A 24345-nucleotide genomic window follows, 5' to 3' on the forward strand; every position below is an offset into this window, starting at 1 on the left:
TTGGCCCTAGCCTAAAGCCCCCTCCTGCATCTCAAACCCCAACCCCACCCCAGAGCCCACACCCGCAGCCCTCGCCCCCTGCATCTCAACCCACTGCCCCAGCCTGGATCCCCCTCCCGCGCCCTAACCCCTCATTTCTGGGCCCCCCCCGTAGTCCCCTCAACCCCCTTCCTCAGCCCGGAGCCCTGTCCTGCACCCCACACCCCTCATCTCTGGCCCCACCCCAGAGCCTGCACCCCCAGCTGGAGCCCTCCAACCCCCTGTCCCAGCCCAGTGAAAATGAGCGCGTGAGCAAGGGTGGGGGAGACCGAGCGACAGAGGGAGGGGGTGATGGAGGGAGTGGGAGGTGGGGCCTCAGAGAAAGGGTGGTGCAGGGGGCGGGGCAAAGGTGTTTGCTTGTCTGCAAATAGAAAGTTGGCGACCGGAGCCCCAAGGGGCTAACTGTGGGGTTCCCGCTGTCAGCCCCAGGCAGGTAACTGTGGGGCGCTCTCCGTCAGCCCCGGTGTGTCCGGAGCACCGCGCTGTGAGGCCGGGCGCACCCGCTACACCGAGTTTGGCAGGCGCGTTGCTGCGGGCAGTGGTCATCGCCACCTACTGGCCCTCTGTGGTCATTGCAGCGATGAGGTGGTGGTTAGTGATACAAATTGCGCAACAACTGTGTTGATGGCTCCTGGAAGCAGGGGGGGGTGAGAGCCGCCCGTCGGCCAGACTCATGAGGAGGAAGGGGGTGTGTACAGGGTGCCTTTTGCAGGCTGTGGGTTGATGGCGCTGGAGAACATAATCCCCGTCTCTTGTGTTTCCGGCATGCCCGAGAAATCCCAGGGAGTGGGGTTCGCCTAGGGGGCGGGGCGGGGAAGAACGTCGCTGTTTCTTTTTCTATGTGAAATCCAGCCAGTCCCTCGTGCATCAGCAATTGCAAACTAGCAACAGCCTTCACAGCCCCCCTCCCAAACACTCGCTAGGTCGCCGTCAGATCATGAATTATTAGGGAAGAGTTCTGGACTGGAGCAAATGTGCTTTTGGAGATGCCCGGGAGACAGACGCATGTAAAGGGGAGCAGTGTCAGATCGGGGAGAAAGTATTTTATGATTCGCTGCACTTCCTGTTAAGCGCAGCCTCTTGTTTTCAGCAGAGCCAGATTGCAAGCAGCATTTGCAACTCCTCCTTCTCAAGGCCGGGTGCTGCCTCCTTGAAGTCCCTGATTATCATCAGTCCTGCCTGGGATTCCGGCTTCCAGCAGGAAAGGGGAACCACATTGCAATGTTTGTTTGCACCACCGCCTTCTCCAGGCCTGCGTGAGTTTCTCGTAGCTCTGGCCCTGCTGAGGCTGCACGGAGGAAGAAGTCGCATTTCAGGGAGCGCTTGCACCGCCTCCTGTTTGACAGGGAGGGACGGACCTAGTCGCAGGATCCGGACTCCAGGGATTGTATTTATTTGCAAACGGTGTCGAGCTCAACTTTTGCACCTTCCTCTTTCTCCCCAGGGTACGTGTAATGGGGGACACGTCACTTTGCTGTGCAAAGGGAAGGAAACTTTCTCACCCACCAAGAGTCTCCGGATATTTTTGAACGGGCGGAAGAGTTATAAACTGAACCGCAATTTTAAGGATGTCTCATGATTTTGCTCTTGGAAAAGACGGGGACCCCTAGCAACTTTCCCAGCCCCCATTTAAAAAACCGCAGCTGGAGAAACTCCTCCCTTCCCCTTTGGTTCCCCCACCCCCTTTCTCCCCAGTTCCTGAGGGTTTGAAAACAAGCCCAGATTGGCTGCTGGTGGCGGACAGTGGTGGGAGGTGGAAGAGGAGCCTTGCTGGGGAGCCATCCTCTGGAGTGACGCCTTGTTGAGCGGGATGGGAAGCACTGCCATGGACACCAAGAAGAAAGATGCTTCCAGCAGTGGCAGCAGGAAAGGCTCCAGCCAGAGGAGACGCATGTTACGAGTGCACATCCCGGTCAGTGCCTCTGCGCCGTCCCTCCCTCCCTCCTCCTCCTCCTCCTCCTCCTGGTGGCGGTGACAGGGCTGAAGCCACTGCGGTCCGCACGCTGCAGCGCGGGCAGCACACGCGCCTCCTGTCATGGGGCGGGGGGGGGGGGTGTTTCTCCTGGGCAGCGTGGACACCTCATGCCATTTCGCAGCAACAGGTTGGGGGGGGGGGCGTGGTAAAAGGTGCACGCGCCTCCTGGCCTTTTGCAGCAGGAGAGGGTCTGGGGGTTCAGCGTGCGGCGGTGCCAGCTTCTTCTGTCACTTAGCAACAGCGTGTGGGGGGGGGGGGCGGGGCGGGGGATGGAGAAGAAGAGCCCCCTGCCCGCTTCTGGCATTCAGCAGCAACAGCTGGGGCGCGTGGGGAAGCGGCTGCCGTTGAGCGCGTGCTCGGGCGTTCGGCACGGCACGCGCGGGTGGCCGGGGGGCGGCCTGCCCGCCGTGCAGGCTCCCGCCCCCTGGCAGCGGCAGCCCCAATGGAGTGGGGCCGGTGGGTGGGTGCGCGCGCGCCCTACGGAGCCGATTTCGAGCAGGCCGGAGTCCGTGTGCAGCCAGCCTTCACACGGGGGGGGCAGGAGGAGGGTCCCACCTGCGACCCTGCCCAAAGACGGGCAGTGTCACTCCTCAGGGACGGCTCCCCTCTGACTAGATTGCATGAGGGGCTGAGGGCTTTGCCCTTTGCTGGAGAGGCTGCTGCAAATTGGGTTGGCAAGGTCTGCACCTGAGAAGAATAAGTCTAGCAGTTATAAGTGGTATATTTTGTTAGAGGGTAAAGTGCTTTTGGGGGCGGGGGCAGTGCATGCATTGTGTGAGCCCGTGTATGGAACAGGCGAATAGCAGCTAGTGGGGGGAGAGGTGTGGCCCCTGTACCAGGTAGACCCCGAGGTGGGGGGGCGGAGAGAGCACCCTGTTCCTGCTGGGGCTGTTCCCTGTGTGGTTGCTGTAGCTGTGTTGGTCCCAGGATATTAGAGAGACAGCGTGGGTGAGGTAATACCTTTTGTTGGGCCAACTTCAGTTGGTGAGAGAGACAAGCTTTCAAGCCACACTGAGCTCTTCTTCCTGTCTAGCTGAAGTTGAGCCAATAAAAGATATAACTTCACCCCCTCCCCCCGAGAAAAGGAGGTACAGTTTGGTGCTGGGCTAGCGCTGGGGAGGGAGGACTGGATCCCTCCACCTCTTCCCTTTCACGCACTAACCAGACCCAGCCCAGCTGCATGCAGAGTGCCAGGCTTGCAGTGTGTGACTGGGCAAAGGGAGAGGACAGCATGCACTGCACTAACTGCTCCCTTCATTTAGCCAAGTGATTTGTTTGGCACAGTTCTAAGAGGATTTGATATTTCATGTGCAGTGCTGTACAGTCTGAGTGTATTTTAACTAGAGGTGAGCTCAAAGCAGTATGCTGGCCTGAACGTGCCCAAACTTTGGCACTTGGACCTGTCTCTTCAGTGAGACTGAATTGGAGCCTTTAATCTGAAGCCCTCAAACACTAATTCAGAGCTGAATTTCCAGGAGGTTGATAGCTCAGAAGCCTCTTAGTTGTTTATCAAAGCAACCTATTGCGGGAATGGTAGGTGCAGAGGAATGGTTATACTAGAACAGAGAAGTGTACAGATTGGCAGGAAACGGTTTTCCTATCCCATGAAAATTTGCATAATTTAAAAATGTCTCCAGTTCCATATAGGGATGAAACTGAGACTTTTTGAAAATTTAGAGCAAGAGGTTGATTCTCTCTTCCCCCCCTCCCCCCCATAACCAGGTGGGTAAACTGAGACCTTTTAACATTTTTGTGTGTGCTAGTCCCAGATTCAATAGCCTGGTGGTTAGGGCCCTGACTTGAAAGGTGGGAGACCAGCCTCAAGTCCCTGCTGTAGTGACTATTTAATTATTTATGCCAAGTGGAAAAGCTCCCACAGGTGAGATTGTGAGTGTCTCACCCCACAATAGCTTGGTGGTCAGAGCACTCACTGGGCATGTGGCAGACTCAGGTTCAAGGCCCTGCTGCAGAGCAGGGACTTGAACCTGTTCTCCCACATGCTACATGAATGCCTTAACCATGGGGTTATTAGCTGTTTTGGGCTGGGGTCATTTGCTCACTCTGTTACCTGATGTTTCATTCTGGACTTATGAAACTTTTGTCAAAATCAGTTATTTCCCGCAAAAAGTTAGTTTTGATTAATCATTTTCCAGCGTAAAACCCTTTTATCAAATTCCGGACCAGCAGGCCGTCCAGCCTCCTGTCTGAGAGTGGCCAGTAGCAGCTGATTCAGAGGAAGGTGCAAGAAACTCTGTAATAGGCAGGCAGTATAGAATAACTTGCTCAGAGGGTCATTTTTCCCTAATGTCCAATAGTTAGAGGTTGGCTTATACGCTGAAGCTGGAGAGTTTATCCCTTTCAAAACTTTGTCAGTATATTCTTGTTATTTGTATAAATCTTCATTTCTTTTTTGGAATTCACCACTCTTGGCTGTGGTGCTTCTAGCAATGAGTTTCAGAGTTCCTGCTCCTCCTACTGAGGGGTCTAGATTTTGCTCCAGCTGTCCAGTGGAAGGAGGCAGTGTGAGCACGTCCCTTCCAGGCCAACAGGAAATCATTAGCTAACTTTATTTCTATGCTTTTTGGTTGTTTTTTTCCCCCCATGGAAAAACAAGCAAATGCAAACATGTAGGGCATACTGAACGCTGTGGTATAAAACAAAGGAGACATACACAGCTTTTTAATGGGAAGAATTAGTTCTGTAGAATTCCTTTGTCTCTCTGAAGTGGAACATGAGCCCAGTAGTGTGAGTAAAACTTTCAACCCTACAGTGTGTTAGTGTGCTCAAAATTAGGCCCCCCTCATCTAACATGGGTGTCTCCAATGTGTCCATCATGATAGTGTCTAGGCACCAATCTCTGCCACAGCACCAGTAATACAACTTCAATCTGATGATCTCAAAATGCCTTACAAACATTGAACACCCCAGTGTGGTCGTAATTATCCTAATTTTATACATGGAGGAATAGAGACATGACGGGATTAAGTGACTTTTCCAAATCTGAGTGTCTTTGGCAGAGCCAAGAATAGAACCCGAATGTTCTGGCTTCTAGTCAGGGGTGTGCACAAGGGGGGGCAAGCAGGGGCAAAGCCCCCCCAATAATAGTTGGGGCCAAGGGCATAGAACTTCTCCAGCTCTAGGGACGCAAAGGCAGGGAAGAGCGAGCTCCTGTCAGGGGATGGGGCAGAGGAAAGAGTGAGCTGCTGGGACAGTGATGGGCAGCGAGGTCCTCCCAGTGCCAGGTGGGGAGAGGGGAGAGTGAGTTCCTTGGGGGACAGGGGGAGGGCCCAGAATGTGCCTCTCCAAAAGGGGTGAAATTTAAATTCCTGCACATGCCCCTGCTTCTAGTTCTCTTTCTTAATCACAAAGTTCATCTTCTTCCCCAGGGTTGCCTCAGTCTTGTCCTAGAGGAACAAATTCATTGTCTGTGTTTGTTAACTTCGTGGCCTCTTTGCTGAGCCTGCTTTGTAAGTTGCCACCTGGACAGTGGTAGATACTTGCACATATGCCACTAAGGGCACATCTACATGGGGATAAAAGCCTCCTGGTACAGCTGTGGCTGGCCTGAGTCAGCTGATTTGTGATTGTGGGGCTTGGGCTGCGGGACTAAAAATTGCTGTGTAGACATTTAGGCTCAGGCTGGAGCTGAAGCTGTGGGACCATCCACCCTCGTTTGGGCTTCAGCCTGAGCCAGAACATCTACACAGCAGTATTTCAGCCCTGGAGCCTGAGCTCTGCAAGCCAGAGTCCGCTGACCCAGGCCAGCTGTGGGTTTTTTATCACCGTGTAGACAATCAGATTAGGGTCTGATCTTGCTCTCAGTGAAGTCAGTAACTATTTTGCTGTTTGCTCATTTGGGAGCAATTCAAGACTTAAAAATTAACAAAGATCTGATCTCTTCCCCCCACCCTGAACCAATAGACACCTTTCCTCTTTCTGCAGAGTTGAGGTCTATAGTATTTCTAAAATGGGTCATAATTTTTCAGATTTGGTGGTATTTTTCAGTAGTTTTTTATCTTCTGTTGTAATTGCAATACACCTTTTGTTATACTCCTCACTTGACAGTGGAATTTTCATTTGGAAAGATTAATTTAGACTTTTTTTTTCTGTTTCATAACATTTTCTTGGCTGTTTTGGAGCATCATTCCTATTATTTCAGTGGTGCCTGTCAGTGCTGCTGTAGTTGTCAAGGGAGCTTTCATCAGACAGAAATTTTTATTTTGCTCATCCTCGTCTTCTGTGTCTTGCTGTGAGATCGTGTTTATTGCTCAGACATTTAATTCTTGCTCATTGAGATTGTCAGATTAGGGGCAACAAGGGGAAGACTAAGGAGGTGTGACCAGAAAGTGAAATAAAAGAGAGTGTAATTTTAAGAGAAAGTATTGAGAGAGAAATCCACACAAGAAATAAAGTTGATTTGGTTGGGAGTCAGTGATACTTTCTAGTCCTACAGTGGGGGTGTATCCGTGCCACTTGAAAGACTTGACCTAGAAAAAGTTGACAAGCTTTGATGAAAAGCACAGAAGACTTTAAAAAAAAAAAAAATTAGGTGTGAGGAGAAAACCAAAGATATTAGTTATGCCTGAATGGAAGGTGTAAATGTTCTCCTTCTTTCTCATTGTTTCCTTTTTTAGGGGTTGAATACAGTGGGAACAAATTGATCAGTCTTAAAGAGGCCATTTTGTTGTGGCTCAAAACCCAAGGTGGGAATTTCAAGCAAGAATGGAGGGTTGGGGGCAGAATTGTAGGACATAATAGAAAAGTCTGACAAACTTTCTTTCTGAAACAGTGCTTTCTGTGCTGAATCTCCCCCTTCTGCACAAGTGAAGCATTTGCATTGTGACACCCAAATCTTGCTCTTGGGAAGGTTGGCAGTCTGCTGAGTTCCTGTAAACTGGATGCTCCAATCACCTGCTAAACTGATTTGTGGTAGTCCAAGATAAACCTCATATCATTAGATTCTCTAGCATGGCAGAGTGAGGCGCTAGTTACTAAATCACTGGCCTGTGCTCAGTGAACTTACTCCTTGCAATTACCCAAGTGATTTATAATGACAGACTAGTAATTGAGCTAGACCATAGGAGCCAATATGAGATACATTAAGAGGCGAAATCTGCTCCTCCCTTTCGTAGCACCACTTTCTGAAATCTTGAAGATACTTTCTATACATTTAAAGTAGAGATGGCTTCAAATGAAATCCCAGGTCTGAATGTCCCCCTTGTATGCCAAAGTTCAGACGCAGATCTCAACTTTGTGGCTGTTGCTCATCTCTAATGTAGATATTTTAGCTTTTACAGAGTTTCCTTTTAAAACATTAGAAGGCAACAGAATTAGTAATAATACAAATTGAAAACATATCTTGCTTGGTACATATTTTAAAAGCACTGTCGTCTCCATTCTAAGGCTAGATGCAATTGTCTGCTGACTCAGAGCTCTTAGCAGAGAGATCAATACTTTCCTTTTGTAATCTTCTTACAGAATTGTTCTGTTGGAATACGTTAAAAATTGTCCTTGTAACTTCATCTCACTGCAAACGGGATAGATTCTGCTCTCAGTTACTTTGAATGTACACTAAATGTAATGAAGAGTGGAATCTGTCCCAAGATCGTCACCTGAGCCCCACTGCAGCCCCCAATGAGCGGGAATTGCAGCTATTTAGCACTTTTGTGTATTAGACCTAAATATGTTAGAAGGTGATAGTGAAAAATTTCATTGTTCCTTTGTGTACAGTAATCCATGAGGCCAAAATATCTGTCCAATGAAGTGGTTATTGCCACCTGTCCTCCTGCCCTGACAGAAAGGTTGGTGTAGTGATATTTATAGGTTGGTGTAGTGATATATTCCCACTTGGGAAAGGTCTCTTAATAATAGCTGTGGAGACAACAGACCTTTTTTATGCACAGAACAGATGTAGTATGGGCAGCAGCTCTCCACGGTTTCCCACATTTCTTCCTCATAGTGCTTCTGTTCTGAAGGAGCCATCTCTAGGAGCAGATTTAATGCTGTACCTATGCCTGTTGTCGTGTAGAGACCCTGGGGCGGATCCTCAGATGGTGTAAATTCTCTTCGTTTCGTGGACTTCAGTGGCATTATGACAACTTACACCAACCGAGGATCTCTCCCTCCATCTCTTGCTTTCCATTATAGCAAAGCAGTGAGTGGTTGCTTAGTTCATAAACGTTTGCAGTGTTGTAGCGGTGTTGGACCCAGGATATGAGAGAGACAGGGTGGGTGAAATAATATCTTTTATTGGACCCACTTCTGTTGGTGAAAGAGACACGTTTCTGTGGTACACAGAGCTCATTCTGACATAAACAGAATGACATAAGCTCATTCTGAGCTCTGTGTAGCTCGAAAGCTTGTCTCTTTCACCAACAGAGGTTGATCCAATAAAAGATATTATCTCACCCACCTAGTGTTTCTCCAGTTAATAAATCACATTCATAAAATGATTCTTCCTTTCCAGTATCGTATAATATACTTTGTTTTGCCAGATGACTGCTGGGTTGGACAAGAAGAGGACTACACTCCATTCTTGGAGTTACTTGTGACAGCAACAGATGGAAGTGCTAAGTTGTGAATTTTTCCAAAGGAGCTAATGAGGGACTCTGCTACCTGTGTGACCCTGGAGCACAAACTTATCTGGAAAGACTTTCTTTCAGCAGGGAGAGGAGAGGGAAGTGTCTCCCTAAAATGGAATCTGGAACTGTCCCTGTGTCTTCTTCATGAGACCCAGAAAACAATGTGTCCCAAACTTCTACCTTCTTGCAATTTTGAAATCAGATCTCCCTTAATGGACTAAAGAGTTGAGGAAGGTGAGGAGAAGCCCTGGAACTTTCACAATGAAATCTGAAAGCTCCTGTGCATCAGATAAAAAGGATTAGCAACTGCAGTTACAGTAGGTAGGAGAAAAATGACAAGGGCTCTCAATCTTTATGCTTCTTGACATTCCACAAGCTGATCACCAGCTAGGTTTATGGAAAAATACAGTTGCTCCTTTCAACCACCTCCTCTCTCTCCCAGTTTGCACTTCTATGCCCTGCCCCCTCCCTCCTTCCTTCCCTCCCTGTCCCCTGCAGCTCCTGTGGGCTGTAGACCAGCAGGAAGGAGGTGAATTGTATCAGAAGAGTAGGCCATGGGCATGGAAGAACCAAAGAGGGGGTGGAAGCTGAGCAGAAGCATGGAACATGAGGCTGTTGACCATGTTGTGTTAATCATTTGGAGATGTGGGAGGTGGGAGAAGCTCTGTATGTTTGTGGAGAGAACAGGAGTGGGACAGAAACTGCTGAAAGGTAGAGGGAGAAGAGGAATGAATTCTTTATAGTTCCTTGCCTGAGAGGTATATGTGTCTTTATGGAGCTAAGGGTTAAATCATTGCATTATAATTACTGCTATGCAGCATGTAAGGTTATTTACTGTTTTGTTTTTTTTAAGAGAATACGTATTAGTAAGAAAGTGATATCCTGCAGATATAGAAAGACTCTGCTTATGTGGATGGCTCTGTGGATGAGGGGAAAGCAGTGGACGTGTTGTTCCTTGACTTTAGCAAAGCTTTTGACACAGTCTCCCACAGTATTCTTGCCAGCAAGTTAAAGAAGTATGGGCTGGATGAATGGACTATAAGGTGGATAGAAAGCTGGCTAGATTGTCGGGCTCAACGGGTAGTGATCAATGGCTCCATGTCTAGTTGGCAGCTAGTATCAAGTGGAGTGCCCCAAGGGTCGGTCCTGGGGCCAGTTTTGTTCAGTATCTTCCTTAATGATCTGGAGGATGGTGTGGATTGCACCCTCAGCAAGTTTGCAGATGACGCTAAACTGGGAGGAGAGGTAGATACGCTGGAGGGTAGGGATAGGTTATAGAGGGTTCTAGACAAATTAGAGGATTGGGCCAAAAGAAATCTGATGAGTTTCAACAAGGACAAGTGCAGAGTCCTGCACTTAGGACGGAAGAATCCCATGCACCACTACAGACTAGGGACCAAATGGCTCGGCAGCAGTTCTGCGGAAAAGAACCTAGGGTTTACTGTGGATGAGAAGCTGGATATGAGTCAACAGTGTGCCCTTGTTGCCAAGAAGGCCAATGGCATTTTGGGCTGTATAAGTAGGGGCATTGCCAGCAGATTGAGGGACGTGATCGTTCCCCTCTATTCGACATTGGTGAGGCCTCATCTGGAGTACTGTGTCCAGTTTTGGGCCCCACACTACAAGAAGGATGTGGAAAAATTGGAAGACGTCCAGCGGAGGGCAACAAAAATGATTAGGGGACTGGAACACATGACTTATGAGGAGAGGCTGAGGGAACTGGAATTGTTTAGTCTGCGGAAGAGAAGAATGAGGGGGGATTTGATAGCTGCTTTCAACTACCTGAAAGGGGGTTCCAAAGAGGATGGCTCTAGATTGTTCTCAGTGGTAGCAGATGACAGAACAAGGAGTAATGGTCTCAAGCAATGCTCTCAAGGGGAGGTTTAGGTTGGATATTAGGAAAAACTTTTTCACTAGGAGGGTGGTGAAACACTGGAATGCGTTACCTAGGGAGGTGGTGGAATCGCCTTCCTTAGAAGTTTTTAAGGTCAGGCTTGACAAAGCCCTGGCTGGGATGATTTAGTTGGGGATTGGTCCTTCTTTGAGCAGGGGGTTGGACTAGATGACCTCCTGAGGTCCCTTCCAACCCTGATATTCTATGATTCTATGTGTCCTTCTTGCCAGTAGGTAAGGACAGTGATGCTGAAGTTTTGAGGGTCAGGTCTACTTGGAAAAGTGACTGTAAAAATGGCATGATGGAGCATTATGTTTGTCTCAATGACAAAGATGCTTCCCCCCACCTCCCAGCCCTGAGATATGAGAGACAATATGTATTTTCTTTTTCATGAATCGTTTCCAGTAATAAATATTCCATGGGCTAATATTGTGCACTTAGTAACACCTGTGTGGCCCATGGACTTCAAATTATGTCAACTGTTACTCCTGTGCAGCCACACTACCTTCAAGGGAGCTATACAGATGTAACCGAGAGAATTTTACAAGAATTTGCTGACATGTGGGGAAGCTTAAGAATCCAGCTTGTACCCCTCTGTGCTGGTTCTACAGGGCTAAGAGGAGTAAAAAGTAGCCAAAGCTTTACTGGCATGGAAGTCAGTAAAGCTGATTCTGGATACATATGCTGAACAGATCTGTTGAGTAAGGTACTGTTTAACATAGTCACTTTTCAGACTAAAACTGCATTTATACCAGAAGGTGCCCCATTCCTCGCGTGCCATGAAAGACAATGCAGAGATGGTTGTGGGAGAAATGGAGCATCAAGGTTGCTGGGGAAGAGAGCACTGTGGTAAGAGACAAGGCCTGACAGGTGGGGAGGGGCAGAGCAATGCAGGACTGTGAAGGCAAAAGAACAAGACTTTTCAACTTGATGTCCTTGAATGGAATATATTTTGCACATGATGGAAAGAAAAAGAGGCCTTATATAGACAGATAGTGGTGGTTTGGCTGCATGATACTGTGTGGCCATTGAACTGTTTCTAGTAATTGTAATGTGTGGAAACAATTTTGGCATGGCAATTTCTGCTGCTGTGTCTGATTGATATGTTTACTCTTAAGGTGGACAATAGAGGAAAGAATTCTAGACTGCAGCTATTCACACGTTCTCAGTATCTGGAGTATAATGCTTCAATTTAATTAATGCTAACTTGTATAATAGTGCATTCTCTAAATCAGGGATTCTCTAATTTCATTGCACCATGACCCCCTTCTGACAACAGCAATTACTTCACGACCAGAGGAGGGGGGACCGAAGCCTGAGCCTGCCCGAGCTTGCTGCCCTGGGTTGGGGGGAGGCAAAGCCAAAGCTCGAGCCCCACGCAGGGGACTATAACCTGAACCCCACCACCCATGGCTGAAGACCTTGGGTTTTGGGTTCAGCCCTGGGTAGTGGGGCTTGGGCTTTGGCCCTGGGCCCCAGCAAGTCTAAGCCAGCCGTGGCGACCCCATTAAAATTGGGTTGCAACCCACTTTGGGGTCCCAACCTGCAGTTTGAGAGCTGCTGCTCTAAATTATGTGAAATATTTTGATATGAATTCTATATAGTGTGGGAGCTTTGTTTTGTTTGTAGAGAACCAAAATGCAATCCACATTTTTTGTTACTATCCTTAATTATGACACTTAAAGTTTAGCTTTATAACGTAGTGTCTAGGGTTTTTTACATTGCTATATAATTTAGAATGGCAATTTACATTATGTAGAGTTGGTGTAATGGGAAGTATAACAGATTTGTTGCAGCATATATTTCAGGTTGTCAGCTATACCTTACAGACGTACACACATACACACAGATTTGACATTCCAGCAGTAGGGAGCAATGGTACATATATGCATTACCTACAGTGTTATGAAAAACCAGACATGGTAATTAATTTACATAGCACTAGGAAAGCTTTAGATACTTTACAGGCAACTTTTCAAGCAAGCATGCTATTGGTGCTGTGTAAATAATAAAATTGCTCTTGATCTTCCAGCAGTTCCAAACCTGAGGAGAGGAAGGATAAACCAGTGGTTAAAGTGCTAGCCTAGGACATGGGATGCTTTGGTTCAATTCTCTGTTTTGCCTCAGTCTTCCTGTGTGGCCTTGGGTAGATCAGTCACTCTGTGCCTCAGTTCCCCATCTATTAAATGGGCATAGTAATACTTTCCTACCTCATGGAGGTGTTGTGAGGATAAATACACTAACAATTATGAAATGTTGTGATGCTACAGTAATGCGGACCTTATAAGTACCTAAGGTCCCTGCTCTGGAAAGCCTGAATAGACAACATACAGATGAAGGATGGGGAGCAACAGCAAGCCAAGTGGTGGAGTAAAGGTGTTATCACATGCCATAGTGGTTCCCCAGTTTTTGTCCAAACGGGGGGAATATATTTGAGTGAGCTTATGAATTCCATTTGTGTTTTGTGAATGCCTATTGTAATTCAGCTTCTGTTTTGATCATAATCTGTAGTGTGGCTTTGAGCATTTATTTTGATAGTGGGAACTTGACACTTAGTGGGGAAGCTGTATCTGGGAAGCTGTGACAGGGCCATCAAGGGCCATCTGCATTGAATGGCTCTCCTCTGGTGAAATAGGGGGATTTCTGGATTCTTTACAGGGAAACTGGTGGGGGTGGAGGAAGAAGAGGCCTGGATGCTCCCCTTCCCTCTGTGTGCATGGTCTAAGAAAAGCACATGGATGGGAGAGCTACAGTTGCTCCACTTGACTAAACAGGTACAGCGTCTCTTTTAAAAAGGGGTGCTTCTCTAAGCAGAGGTAGCAATTTAATCACTAGAAACAGAAGGCACAGGTGGAGGGAGTGGAAGCAGGAGGGACTTTGCCACCTTTAAAAGATTTGGACCAAACCCATGGACGCGCAGATGAGGGTAAAGATCAGACTAAAGGAGTTGGATTCAGCAGTTTGTTTTCCATAGATCTGTAACTCCTGTCTGCTTTTTAAAGAGAAAAGTGTGTGTGTGTTTTTAAGAAATTCTTTTGCTAAGCCATTGTTGCTGTGCTTTACTGTCACGTTGCCCCTGAAGGGTGTAAGTAGGAACTCAGAGCTCCTACAGTCAGGTGGACTCTAGGAGGGATATGTCAAATCAACTGGGGACTTGGGAGGGCTGAGTCACTGGTTCAGGGGTCTGGGCAGTCAGACTTTAGGGTCCCACTCTTCATGAAGGATGTCAGACCTACGGTTTGCTCCTGGGTAGTGTACCTGGGTGACCCAAAGCTAAGAATGGTGATCAGTCAGTACCCAGACCCTGGAAATTTAGCAACACTTCTTCAAAGAGTGTTTCAGCCACTGGGATGCAGCTTTCATCTTGCTTTAGTATTCCCTCTGGAACAGAAGATAGTTGGAGTGGGATTTGCTGCTGTTGAGTGCGTATTAATCAAAATGTCTGTGATGGAAATGGGAACTAAATGATGTGGCCTGTGGAAAGGTAGCTCAGGCTGGAAAGGAGAAGATGAGGCAGAGGATTAGGAACTTTTAAAATCATCACTCCAGCCATCTGACTCTGTGCTCTAGTTACTGCCTGGGGCTGGGAAGGTATATACCTTGCGTTGGTGAATGGTTGAGGGCTCAGGTACTCCACCCCTCAAATGGGGGAAAAAAAAAGTTCCCTGTAAACTTTCCATTGTTTTAATGTTGTAGCTAATGAAATATTAACTACTTTTAATGTAGCAATATGCTACCGTGACTGCTATGTCTATGCACCTACAGTCCTCAACCAAGGCTGGGGCTCCAGTGTGCTAGGTGCATATATCAATGTATAGGTGTATATAAACACAGTAGGACAGCTCACCTGAAGAGCTTCAAATCTCCATAGACACTACAAAGAAGAGGTAGGACAAAGGAAGTATGGTTATTCCCATTTTACAGATGGGGAATAGAGAGATTAAGTGACCTGCCTCATGTCATGCAAAGAGTCTGGGATGGCAATGGGAATTGAACCTAGATCTCCTGAGTAGTCTCCATTGCCTTAACCACAAGACCGTTTTCCCTCTTTGTATAGCTTTCCACCCATAGGTCTCTCATGCAGGCCCAGTTTTGGCTGGTAACAACTTGACTGAAAGTTGTTAACATCTGTTTGATAGTATATGTGAAATCAATTGTTGATACCAGTTTAGTTCCCCGTGGATAGGTGTCCACAGCACACAAACCACCACAGTAGTTAGGACTGTTATAGGTTTTCTGGTCAGAGGGACCAAGCATGGAATGGTGGCCGCACCTCCAGAGGTGATGCCACTAGGGCAGGTTTGAGGAATACAGGTGAGGCAGTGTGGTGAACCTTGTGTGATTACTGCACACTCCATGGGGTCTGCTGTAGGACACACCAATGTTTTTTGTTCCGAATCCCTGGTAGCCCAACAGGCAACTTACTTGAGGGAAGTGTTCTAAGGTAGATCATCTGCTAGACCTTCATAGATTCTCGCATCCTGTGTGTCCCACTCAGCACTTCCAACTGCCTTCAAACCACCACACTCCTCCCAGGGTCCCCAGACACCCAGCCGCTGTAACCAACTCTTTGCTGATTGTCCTCCTATCTGCCACAGAATCTCACCTTCGCCTTGCCCCGCCCCTCACCAATAGCAGTCCAGTGCGGGAGATTCATCAGACTTCCGCTGGTGTCTGTCTTGTACCTGCTCTGTGGGGAGGTGATTTCAGCCTCCTGATCTGTCAAGCTGACATCGTGCACAAACACTGAACTCATATACAAAGGGGGCTGGGAGGTAAAAAGGTGACCAGTACTCCCCGTTCACCCTCTGCTCAGCTAGTCCAAGGTAAAGCTAATACTAGTTTAAGAACTAGTTTATTCAAATAGAATCTAATTATACACTTTTTTTTTTTTAGAATCGCTTTATGCATCTTTGAGTTATTCAGGGGCACGAGGGCACATGCCAGTGTTTTTCCTTACGATGTTATGCCCGTAATTCAGCATTCAAAAAAAATTATTTCAGTTCTTTTATCTGTGTGGTGTATTTAAAGAGTCCTGGATCCTTGAACTCCTTCAGACCTGTGCAACCAACTTCATCGGCATGCAAAAATACTATTAATTTAAATCTTTTATTGGGATTTTTAACTTTGAAATACTGAAAAGAGTAAAAAGTAAAGAGGAAACATCTTATCTAAGAACATAAGTTAGTGTCTTTACTTTGCCTCATAATAAACTTACTTTCTTTGTGGGCTGTGTGGTCTTGCCACATGGAAATGGAATTCACTTTACATTGCATGATGTCTAGGTTAGGTTATTGTTAACCTCGGACAAGGTGCTTGGTGTTGTACAAATACAAGGACAAATTCTGCCACCTGGAATCACAGGAGTAGTGCTTTACTCTGCAGGTAGTTTCAGTGAAAGCAAAAGGATAATATGTGGAAAAAAAGGAATTGTTCAACATCAGCAAGGATGGTAGAACTGAGCCCAAAGATGGAACCATGGTCCCTGCTTGGATGAGTTCAGTTTCAGGGCCTGATCTTGCAGACACTTACCCACATGAGCAACTTGACTCATATGAGTGGTTCTGTTTCTCTGGGTATGCATGTATCTTTAGTGGAACATCTTAGGTTTGGAGAGATGAAAAGAGGTTAAGGGATGAAAAATTTAAGAAATGCTTGTTGCTAAAACCATTCAGCTTGACTTGTCTGCAGAATATAGTGTTTCAAAGGAAAAAAAGTGACAAAGGTTAAAAGCTGCACATGTGCCACAAAAGTTGGGTAGCTATCTTGAAACTTAAGATTGGTTATGTAATAAATATCCTGTATTGTGTGTGTACAAAATACATTCAAAACAAAACAAAAAATGTTAAAACAATGTTCAGATTGCAAAGTCAAGAATTCAGAAGTTAGGCAATGTCAGAATTAAGGCTGCCCATGCCCTATTGGGTGTATGCGTTATGATATTCTTTAATTACATTATTGCACTACAGGACCCATGCCTCTTTCAGGATGCTCTGGGAATGTGACAGAATTGTGTAGTGAATGAAGCTGTCTGTAGGACTGCTTCAGGCAAAAATCTTGTCCAGCTCCACCCAATTGGGTAGGTGATATATTGCTATCTTTTAAAAGTAAATGGGCGTTGAATATACTCAGACACTGTATTGTACGGTGGATTGATTTAAATCAGAGTGATTTAAATTACTAATTTTAATCAAGATTTAAATCAGCAAGCAGGATTTAAACCATTGCTTTTTAGTTATTTTCCTAAAGAAAGATTGATTCTCATTGGTTACCAAACCAAATTTAGTGTAAATTTGCAAATCAGCAATGGTGTTTCTTTGCGCTAACTGGGAGGATATGCTATAACCTTTATTTACGCAATTATATAGCTGAACTCTTTACTAGATTATTCATTTTTTACTTGCAATTTGTGTCAAGCTCTATTTGGATGGAAATTCAAATTTAAATTAAAAATGTTTTTTGTTCCTGGTTACATAAGAAAAAAATTATCAAAATACATTTTGCATTTAATACTAACGGATTTAATAAACAAAGGAAATATTATTTGTAGTTAATTAATTGAGCTGATTGTTTCTTGTTACCGTGGCCTTCAAGATTTTAAAACTAGTAATTCTCATTCTCTCATACCTAGTCTTTGTTCATAGATTGGAGGAAGAAAACAAACTTTCCTGCTTTTTCCACTCCCTTTGAATGTGGTAGTCATTGAATTGATGTAGTTGGATACACTGAACGGAAAAAAAAACAAACAAATTCTCTCTGCATCTGCAGAAGAGTCTACTGCTGTCAAGCTGGCTGAGCACTTCAGCCAACTCAGGGTTCAGGTGCTTAGCCATTGACTTCCACTGGTTCAGTGGTTTGACTTTCTTTAAAACTTGGCAGCAAATATGAACTGTTTAATATTATTTTTGCATTTAATTTAAATAATTTTAGGTTTCAGCATAGGTTGTCAATTTCAAATTTAATTTTAAATCGTTTTATAACCTGCATATAATTTCAATTAAAATATCTGATTTTTTGCTTTAAAAATGGATTTTATCCACCCTGGTGTATTGAATAATCTTAATGGGAGACAGACTAATGAATAAGATACCAGAAGAAAGGATATAAAACAGAAGTATGGGTTTAAAACATATTTTGGCTTTTTGGATTTTCCAGGAGCTAATGTCCGCTTTTCTTCTGGGCTGAAGGCTGATTCATGTCACAAATAATTATTGTGGTGGGCTTGAACTTTTCTGGGCCCTGTGAGGAGAGTTAATGCTTTTTGGGCTCTCCTTGAACTGTCAAGAGCTAGTGGGATGACTTAGCTCTTTCAGTCTTTCTGTGTACATGTGTGTAGATTGGCGAAGCAATGACAGCTAAGGGAGGATGCATACATTTATAATTTTTAAAGGTTGTTAACACTAGTGAGGGAGAGGAATTATTTAGAGTGGTACCTAGGGTATAACTAATAGGAATGGGAAAACTTGAGCAGAATATCATGGGAATCTGTGGAATAGTTTTTCCAAAGGAAGTAGTAAAAACTTATTGCTCTGGACTTTAAAAACAAGACTGATAAAACAATAAAAATGTACTGTTAGGAACAATCCAATCTTGACGGAGAAATGAACTAGATGATCTAAGAGCTCTTTTCCATCTCCAGCTTCTGTGGTTCTTTAAGAGCTCAGAAGCTTTGTCCACTTAGTTTGATTAATTTTGAAAAATGTGGTAAGGATACAAAACAGTATTGGTATTGTCCGTGTGTGTGTGAGAGAGAATTAATTGTGTCCTGTGCACAACTATTTATAACAAATTGAATGCATACTTGTGTATGTTACAGGATGGTAAATTGTGCATGCTGGAGGGGAGTGAGCAGCAATGGGATATACAACATTGGAACAAGTTCTGGAGCTGTGGTGTATTTCAGATCCTTTGGATGAAAATGTTTCCTTCTAAAGTAAAAACAGGATTTAGATTTTCATTGTTGTAAAGTTAATTTACATTTAAAATCCTGTTGTTTTAATGGCATAAAACCAGCAGAAGAGCTAGTTGACTCAGTAAACATAGCTTTATTCTGATGGTTTTTTTATTAAACAACAAGAACTTTCAGTAGTTTAAAATTCCAGTCTTTTGGCCAGTGTCCTGAGAGATTAAGGACACTTTAAAATGTATAAATCCCACTGCCCTGGGTACCTACTGCTGTCAGATCCCCATCTGGTAAATTGGACTAACCTCCTTGTTCTTTGGTTTTCTCTGTTTCCCTACATACAACTGTTGTTGTAGAAGGATTCTAAGTCTTGTCATGTCAAATATTGCATGGTCTTCAGAGCTCACTAGGGGGAGAGAAATGTCTGGGAACAGCGAGAATAGGCACAGCCAGTCATTTCCGCTAATTGTTGATGAGGACTATGGAATACAAAAGCGTGAGAAGGGGGAGGGAATAGAAATGTGTCTTGGTGTGGAAATTGCTGTGTAAAAACAAATATGCTCAGGCTTGCTGGTTGGGTAGCTGACATACTGCAACGGATAACTGCTGTGACAGGAATACTCTGCTTTGGATGTGTGTAAGCCCCAGCCAGAGGACTTTAGTGGTGTTGTAGTTTTTTGGTTTTTGTTTTGTTTTGTATTGCTTCAGAGACTGTTTCGTCACTTGCCTTCCTTCTCTTGGTTATTAAGGGACTTGGGCTGTAAGGATAAAGAACTGTAGTGGCCATTGAGGTGTGTTACTTGAGGTAGCTCCAGAAACACCCCTAAGAAGTTTTTGGCCCTATTTATATGGTACTGCCCCCTAAATACTGGAAATAGGAAGTTTGAAGTGTGTTAACTATTAATTTACCGGGGTGGTAAGAGTCTGTTCTGTCTTGAAAATAAACTCTGTTGGAGGCATTGGGTTGAATTTTAAATGTGCAGGTAAATGTATTTCCTGTGGTGCCTTTTAAGCCAGAGTATTCCAAAGTGCTCGGCAAATTCATAAACGTACAGCAGAACTGAAGTGTAGCCACCTCTAAGGTGGAGGGGGAGGATCAACTGGTGCATTGCTCAGTGAGGGGGAAGGTATGCAGATGTCATTTCTTTAGCACCAGTTCTTCCTGCCCATTTCAACAACAACATAGGTGACTGGCCAGTTCACTGTGAAGATAATCTTACTGTGCATGCAAGTAAAATTCCTGTTGACTTCAGTGGTGCAGGTTCAGGGCCTTAATAAGCATTCTGGGTAAAATCTGAGTAGCTTCAGAATGTAATTTTTCAAATGTTCCAAACGTGGTTAAATCAAAACCTGTTTTTTCTTCTGGGACATCCCTCTTCCATGAGGACGGTTTCCATCTATTTCACCTTGCAACCTTCATTTTTTTCCAAAAAGAAAAAATAAGTCACAAGATTTTTTTTTAATAAAAATTCATAATGGAAAACGTAATTTTCATCCCAGTCTCATTGCACCTAAAAATGGCTGAACATTTGTTCGCTTAAACATTAAAAGGGGTTGCGGGTGTGGGAATGGAACAATCTATCTTCAGAGGGAGACCAAGAATGGAAAAAATGTAGCCTGAAATGTAAAAACTATATAATGTTATGAGTGATTGGAGACTGGAATAGAATGAAAATATTATTCAGCTTTAGCTACAGAGGGAAAGTGACCAGTGGTGTCCTATTATAAATCAATTAGATGAAGGGATCACAGTCTTGTAAGAGTCTAGCAAAAAAAGACAAAAGACACAATCCATCTGCATGACACTAGATAATTCAGCTGCCTGTAGGATTTTTTTTACTCACTACTAAAATGTAGGCACTTCTGGATTGGAATGTGTCAGCTGCAGTTGATGATCAATACAGTGCAACATAATTGGTGAAAATCCAAATGCTTAAATCATCCATTTACTAAATAAATCTGAAATGCCTCTCTTACTGAACCAGAAATTATTCTTTTATGGAGGCTACACAAAGAGGAAATTGCCAGGAAAAGACACTGATTTGTTGATTCAGTAATGGTCCTGTCGTTACTAAGTTGATTATGTCAGTGCAGTTTCTTTCCCTCTCAGACAAATATTAGAGCTAACTGATTTGTAGACATGGTCTGAATGTGCTGCAATGGATCTTAAATGCAGGATGGTGCTAGAGTTGAGGAAGCTGGAAAACTATTCACTGGTAGAAATGAGATGCTGTTGACAGTGCTGATAGCTGTGCAGGAGAGTGAGAATGGAGAGGAGCAGGTGGATCAACATTTTCCTTTTTTATTTAAAAATGTGACGTGAATTAAGTACTGGTGAAAAGTGCCATGCTGATGGCCCTGGAGACTGGTGGACTACGGGTCTGGTTCATCGTGAGCAGTGGCAATGCAAGCTTCCTCACAGTGCCCCATCATGGTGCTTCAATCCTGAGAGGCTGTTTCGGTCTCCGGGAGACTGACAGCAAAGGTATGCATGGCAGTGGTGTAGAAACCTGCACAGCTGGCATGGGACTGAGAACCTACCTTATTTCATACATGGCATCAAACCATCAGAGGGCGGTACCAGCTTTCAGTTACTGCTGACTAAGGCTGGATTTGGACAAGCAGCCCAGAGATAGTAGGATCCCAGTCCTGTTACTGGTTCCTTGAGCCATCCAGTCCCCACATCAGATTGCTTTTTAATTTTTGTATTGAACTTTTCTTGTTCTGTAGCCTTGTGAATGGCGTTAGTCAGACCCACTGTATCACACACAGAAAGAATATTCTATTGACCAGAACCTTTCAGCTAAAGCAGTAGTTGCTATCACCAGAACTACTAAAACATTAATATAATAATCAATCAGGTGCAAAAAAATACATGTTGCATCTTCATTCTTTTTTTTTTTTAAACAAACATTAAGCTTCCTGCCACCCTTATGAGATGTGTGTTAAGGCCAGAATTTTTAATATGGTCCGCTAATTTAGGATGCCAAATTTGAGACATCCACAACTCCAGCCAACTTCAGTAGGAGCTACAGCACTTCAGATAAGCAGCACCTGCGATCTCAGCTTTGGTACCTAAAATTAGTGGATGCTTTTTAAGTTTTTTAAAATAAATTCTGGCTTAAGTGACTTGCCCAGTGTTGAACAGGAAGTCAGTGGCACAACTGGAAATGGATCCCTGACTGTACCAGTCACTAACCAGTAGATATGCTGAGCCTGATTCTGTTGTCATGTCTTACATTAGTGGTTCTCAACCTTTCCAGACTACGATACCCCTTCCAGGAGTCTGATTTGTCTTGCATACCCCAAATTTCACCTTAGTTAAAAACTACTTGCTTACGAAATCAGACAAAAGTGTCACAGCACGCTATTACTAAAAAATTCCTTACTTCCTCCTTTTGTCTGTATTAAATTTTAGTTTGTACTGACTTCGCTAGTGTTTTTTATGTAGCTTGTTGTAAAAGTAGGCAACTGTAGATGAGTTGATGTACTTCCTGGAAGACCTCTGCGTACCCCCAGGGTACGTGTACCCTTGGTTAAGAATGACTGTCTTACATCATTGTAAGTGATGTATCTCCGCTGACTTACTTGGAGTCGCTCCTGATTTATTCTACTGTAATTATGGTCAGAATCAAGGCCACAGCCTGTACATGGGACCTGAATTTCAAGATATCTGTTGGGCTTTGCCAGGGAGTAGATGAGAGGGGCAAACCACTTAAATCAGAGGAGTGTTGCCGATATCTAAATCCTATAATTTAGCATAATACCCTGCTGTTTCAATAAACAGGCAACTCAAAGCTATCAGTATCTTTTTTACTTTGTGCTTGACTGGCAGACAGATCCAACTTTCTTCCAACAACACAAGTGGTATAGGGAGATAGCTGGTATCCTGTGCCTCTAGTTGCTTCCAGTGGCCTAAATGGGGATACAGGTACAAAGTGCCCAGAGCAAAATAAATACATGCTCAGCATTACCGTTTTGCCTCCACTTAATGGAGGTAAAATGCATTATAAATAGGCCAGACAATATTATAAAAGGTCAAATCCTGTTTAATCAAAGGCATGACAGCAATACAGATAAAGGCCAGTGTATAAGGCTATATAATGTCCTTGATGTAACTTTGTAATTGTCATTGAAGTTATTTATACTTCAGTACATAGGCTGTGTAAGACCCATGTAATTGCATGTGTGTCTGCATGACCTTTTAAGTGTGTCTGTTCATGTATATTCACACATGTGGGTTTTATGGTGGAACTGTTTTGATGGCATAGTTAATGTTGCATTCTGTTTTGTACTTAATGTGGGAGTTCAACCTGTTCGTCTTATAGGAAAAACACAGTGTATCTTTCCCAAATTTTCAGTACAAAATCTCTCAGTAGAGGTTGAATTTCCCGAGAAGTTTCAAGAAAATCATTTAGTTGTAATTAAAGCTTGGCCCCCAAAAGTTCACATTCAGAGTCTCATGCCTTTTTTCCATTTTGCCAGTCTTTCAGCACTGCCTTGCACAAAACAGAGTGTGTGTAACTTTACAGAACTACACAGGAGTGGTATAAGGAATCTGTTTGTGGTGAAGGCGTGGGGTGGAATTGGAGGATGGCAATGTTGGGAGGCTGGAATCTCTACTGGGGCAGAGCTAAATGGTGGGTTTTTTTTTTTTTGTTTTGTTTTTTGGCGTGTGGTGATCAGTTAGCTCAGTTGTGCTGTGTGTGAGGTGTGTGTCTTTGTAGCCTTGACTTTTCCTTCCTTTTTATGTTTTGTGTTAGGAAAGTTATGTAAAGGGCTACCTTAACTGACATGCCATGGAGTGCGTTTGTGTATTTATTTATAATGACAGAGTAGTAAAAGCATGAATGTTCATCTTGGATAAATATTTGAAGCGTGTGTATTCATTAAACTGGCCATTGAAACTCAGTCCAACATAAACACAGCCACACTTGGTAATTCATTAACAGATTCATCTGAAAGCTTCTGTCCCTGATTTAGCTGATGAACATCTGTCTCCTCGGTAGTCCTAAAAATATAGATCTGCTTGCAGAAGCCTGACCGCTGTATAGGAATTCAGACTCCCAACCATAAACTCTCTTTATCTTGGGCCCTGCCATCCTCCGTCCATAAGGCAGGACTGTAGACTAGAGAGAAAAAGGGATATCCTTGTTTTGGGAATCGTAACAGTCTGGGCCCTACGAACTCAGAGAATTTTGTCATGGGCCTTGTAGCCAGCATGTAACCCAAACAACGTGACTCACATTTTCACTGTTTTTTTTTTTTTGGAACAGGTAGTTGCTTGGCTGATTTCAGAACTGCTAATTAATAGGCTTTTCATACCAGTGGGTCCCAGAATGTTTACAAATCATATCTGCTGGTATTTTTTCTACTGTTACTGGTATGTTCCCTTGTCCAGGATGGAGAGCAACAGATATTTCATGGTACATAACAGCACTAGACAAACGTAGACCAGAAAAACATACTTTATCCGGCTGATATTGTAGAGAGAATTTGGTTTGCAGAATATAATTATCTAAATTTTAGAATTTGGCCAGGAGACTGGGGATCAAACTCCATGTTCTAAAGGAAAAAGAGCCCTGGAATCTTAAATGACCATAAGGGTCAGGATCTTGGTTTTACCTTCTTGTTTGTAAAGGAGCACCTTTTTTTTTTTATTTATTCCTTTTTATTTAAACTTCATTGTAGTGCTCTGTCTGCCAACACCATGTTGGGGAATTGATAATACTAATTTGGACGAAGTGTGATCTCTAATGTATCACTTCCCTAATTAACTTGAATTTGAAATATAAAAAAATGTCACTGATCTTCTGACTCTTGGTCATCAGATACATGCAGGGTTCTTGTGTGCTTCAGTTTAATCTTGTTATCTGTGTATGGTTCTGTTTGTTTTCCATAGATTTGTTCTCTTATCAGCTGAGTGCATTCCATAATATCAACAGTCTATCTG

The 24345-nt window shown here is 44.2% G+C and overlaps 1 protein-coding gene across 4 annotated transcripts in view; it reads left to right on the forward strand.

Moving 5' to 3' along the window:
• The first annotated feature begins 419 nt into the window (after positions 1-419).
• Positions 420-24345, forward strand: part of PRKAG2 (protein kinase AMP-activated non-catalytic subunit gamma 2) — a 388793-nt gene continuing 364867 nt past the window's right edge. For 2 of the 4 annotated variants that reach the window (XR_013344970.1, XM_077808398.1), the window contains exon 1: positions 1787-1951. Coding sequence is in view for 1 of the 4 variants with exons in the window: in XM_077808398.1 (XP_077664524.1) it covers positions 1850-1951 (102 nt within the window). In the remaining 3 variants the exon portion in view is untranslated. Of the gene's footprint in view, positions 473-1786; positions 1952-8836; positions 8913-24345 lie in introns of those variants that run through there. The other 2 variants (XM_077808400.1, XM_077808401.1) reach the window with 2 other exon arrangements.

The sequence above is a fragment of the Eretmochelys imbricata genome, chromosome 2 (assembly GCF_965152235.1).
Source record: "Eretmochelys imbricata isolate rEreImb1 chromosome 2, rEreImb1.hap1, whole genome shotgun sequence".
Lineage (NCBI taxonomy): Eukaryota > Metazoa > Chordata > Testudines > Cheloniidae > Eretmochelys > Eretmochelys imbricata.